The sequence below is a fragment of the Elephantulus edwardii genome, unplaced genomic scaffold (assembly GCF_000299155.1).
Source record: "Elephantulus edwardii isolate Elephantulus edwardi_28Jun2011 unplaced genomic scaffold, EleEdw1.0 scaffold00068, whole genome shotgun sequence".
Taxonomy (NCBI): domain Eukaryota; kingdom Metazoa; phylum Chordata; class Mammalia; order Macroscelidea; family Macroscelididae; genus Elephantulus; species Elephantulus edwardii.
Window position 1 is genome coordinate 2,855,295 of NW_006399818.1, and position 3,128 is coordinate 2,858,422.

Here is a 3,128-nt window from a genome sequence, read left to right on the forward strand (position 1 = left end):
ACCCCTTCTGAAACCAGCCTGGGCTTCTGGTAGTTCTCTGTTGATGTGCTGTTCTAATTATGTTCCATAATACATTCCAATACATTCCAAATGGAATGTATTATGAGTCCTGATTATTTTCACATACTACATTTTGTGAAACCTGCTCTTTATTCAAAGCTTTCTCTTATTGACTTTATACTTTTGGTAGTGCTTATGTACCAAAAAGTAGTCGACTTCAGTCTGTGCTGATACAGTTGTTGTCTAATATGTGACAATTTACATTTAAGCTTTACAGGTAAGTAAAACTCAACCACACTTAGCACAAAGTCAAAGTCGTTGCCATGGAGTTGGAACAGACTCATATCTGATCCTGCAGCAGGTCTTCAGAGGCTGTAAATAGCACAGTGACATTATAGTTGGAAAAATAAAAGAAAGTAAGACCCTCAACCGGGTGGATTGACACAGTCAATGGGCTAAAATGTGTCGTAGATGATGAGGATGGTACAGGATAGGACAGGGTCCAGAACTGTTGTTCATAGGGTCACTATGAGTCAATCTAAACTCAACAGCATCTAACAACAACAACAAATCTCAAAGAAAAGGTTATGCCTTTCTTCTTCCCTTGGAGCAACTGATGAATTCAAACTATTTGACATAATTCCTTACCCACTAGGTCACCAAAGCTCCCTTGGCTCCTGGTCAAGGGAGGATTCTTTGGAAAACAAGTCCTCACCACTGGGCCAATAGACAACATGGAGAAAAGAGAAATTTGTCATTTATTTCATTTTATTTATATCCACGATCAATACTCTGTATCAACAATCAGGAGATTAGATGTATATGGCGTTGGGAACATTTTCTCCTGGGGCCTTCTTTAAAGTCCTGAAGTGCCACAATGTCAGTTTAATTACTTAGGCTCACCTGATTCAAGACATGGTTTTTCTAATCACTTGCTATGCATCTGAGAGTTGGACAATGAATAAGGATGACAAGAGAAATCGATGCCTTTGGGCTGTGACATTGGAAAAGAGTACTGAACATTCCATGGGATACACAAAACCCCACACCAAAGAAATATGTCTTGGGAAAAGTGCAGCTAGAGTGCTCCTTGGAGGGAAAACAGTGAAGCTTCGTCTCACATACTTAGGGCATGTTGTTAGGAGAGGCTACTCCTTCGAAAGGAAAGTCATGCTTTTAAAGTTGGAAGGTCAGCAAAAGAGTGATTGATAAAGTGTGGCAATGAGCTCAAATGTATTGGGGATGATTGGTATAACGGAGAATGGGGAGGGTTCAGATCTGTTGTTCATTAGGTCGCAATGAGTCGTACTCATCTAGATAGCAACTAACAACAACAACTCTTGCCACATTTCGAGTGCTTGGTGAGCATGTGTCTACAATGTTGGACAAAATGGATATAGCACATTTTCTGTTGCCCTAGAAATTTAATGGGACAGAATTGACTCAAGTTATCAAGTTCTGATTTTCATAAAAAGAACATGTAAATTTTTTTCTTTTTTTCAGCTCTCTCGACGTGCTACAATTCTTTTGGGGATAATGGTAAAATCTGAAATCATGCTAATTTTATTCAATAACTGTTTTCAGAACATGGAAGACAAAGGAGAGTTTGGTGTGTCAAGCTGTTATGGAAATATTAAAAATGATAATGGCGGTTTGAGCCTGAGCTTTGAGCACCCTTTAGATGATGTGAATGTAGTTGATTTGAAATGGATCCATGACTTTGTATTAAAATCTCTTGAACTTTTATATCAAGTGGAAAAATGGGAGGCATTAGTCTATCTTGCCATTCAGTTCAATGAAATTTCACAGTAAGTATGGATTTGAATATGGTAAGAAATAATGGCCATCAAAGAAACAAAGATGTTTCATAAACTAATGCTTGGGTTTAATGTGTGCTTTTCCCTGTCCAGTGAGAGATACACAGAACAGGTGACACCACTGTTGGTGTATGCTCAACGCCAGTTGCTGCTACGAATACAGGCGTGCAAAGGCCCAGACGTCATTCAACAACCTTGTACAAAGTATGAGATTGATCATCAAGAGAAGGTAAATTTTGAGCTTTATAATTTATGCTGTGCTGATTTCTTGTTGTTTTGTTTTATTTTTTAAATTTTTAAAAAATTAATTTTAATGAATGTTTACAGAAATTTTGGATTTCCATACATTTATTGTTGCATTTTTCTCCCTGCTCACCACTCTCCCCCAGTTTGCTCTTTTCTTTGAAGAGTAAAAGAAAAATTATTTCATTGGTATAGAACCCCAGCCCCTTCCCTGAGTGCACTCCACTATGCAACCTTCACTCTGGACTCTTGTCATAACCATAATAATCAATCTTATGTCGCTTTCAAACAGTCCTCTCCCTCTTCTGTTTCAATGCAGTATATATAATTTATCCAGTTTTTCTCCATTTCACCCTAACCCTGATGTCAATCCCGTTCTACAATAGTGACACCATGCAGCCCCTGTCCTATTGCAATGGAGCTATTTCACTCAGCATAATGTCCTCCAAGGTCACCACCCATTTTGAATAATATTGCATGAGTTCCTTGTTTTTCAATGCAGCGTAGTATTGTGTGAATATTCCAGAGATTTCTTTACGGTAACAAAGAAAATACAGAACTAGAGCTAAGAAAAACAATACTCTTCACAATAGCTAATCACAAGATTAAATACTTGGGAGTAAACCTAACCAGAAACACAAAAGATCTATTCAAAGAAAATTACAAAACATTACAAGAAACAAAAAGAGACCTGGAGAAGTGGAAGAATATTCCTTGCTAAAGGATAGGAAGACTCAATATTGTGAAAATGACAGTACTACCAAAGGCAATTCACACTTTCAATGCAATCCCAATACAAGTACCAATTCCATTCTTCAATGAAATGGAAAAGGCAATCTTCAATTTCATTTGGAATAGAAAGAGACTCTGAATAAGCAGATCACTCCTTAGAAAGAGAAACAAGGTTGGAGGCATCTCACTCCCTGATTTCAAATCCTTTTGCACTGCTGTGGTGGTCAAGACAGTGTGGTACTGGTATAATGACAGACACATAGATCAGTGGAATAGAATAGAGAATCCAGAAATCAGCCTATCTACCTATGATCAGTTGATTTTTGACAGAGAGAG

General features: G+C 37.8%; 1 protein-coding gene across 1 annotated transcript in view; it reads left to right on the forward strand.

Annotated features, from left to right (window-relative positions):
• LOC102871359 (putative uncharacterized protein C12orf63-like) overlaps positions 1-3,128 on the forward strand; it is a 271,053-nt gene that overhangs the window by 115,564 nt on the left and 152,361 nt on the right. The window contains exons 14-15 of the mRNA XM_006888569.1: positions 1,585-1,808; positions 1,911-2,046. Of these exons, the coding sequence (XP_006888631.1) occupies positions 1,585-1,808; positions 1,911-2,046 (360 nt within the window). The remainder of the gene's footprint in view (positions 1-1,584; positions 1,809-1,910; positions 2,047-3,128) is intronic.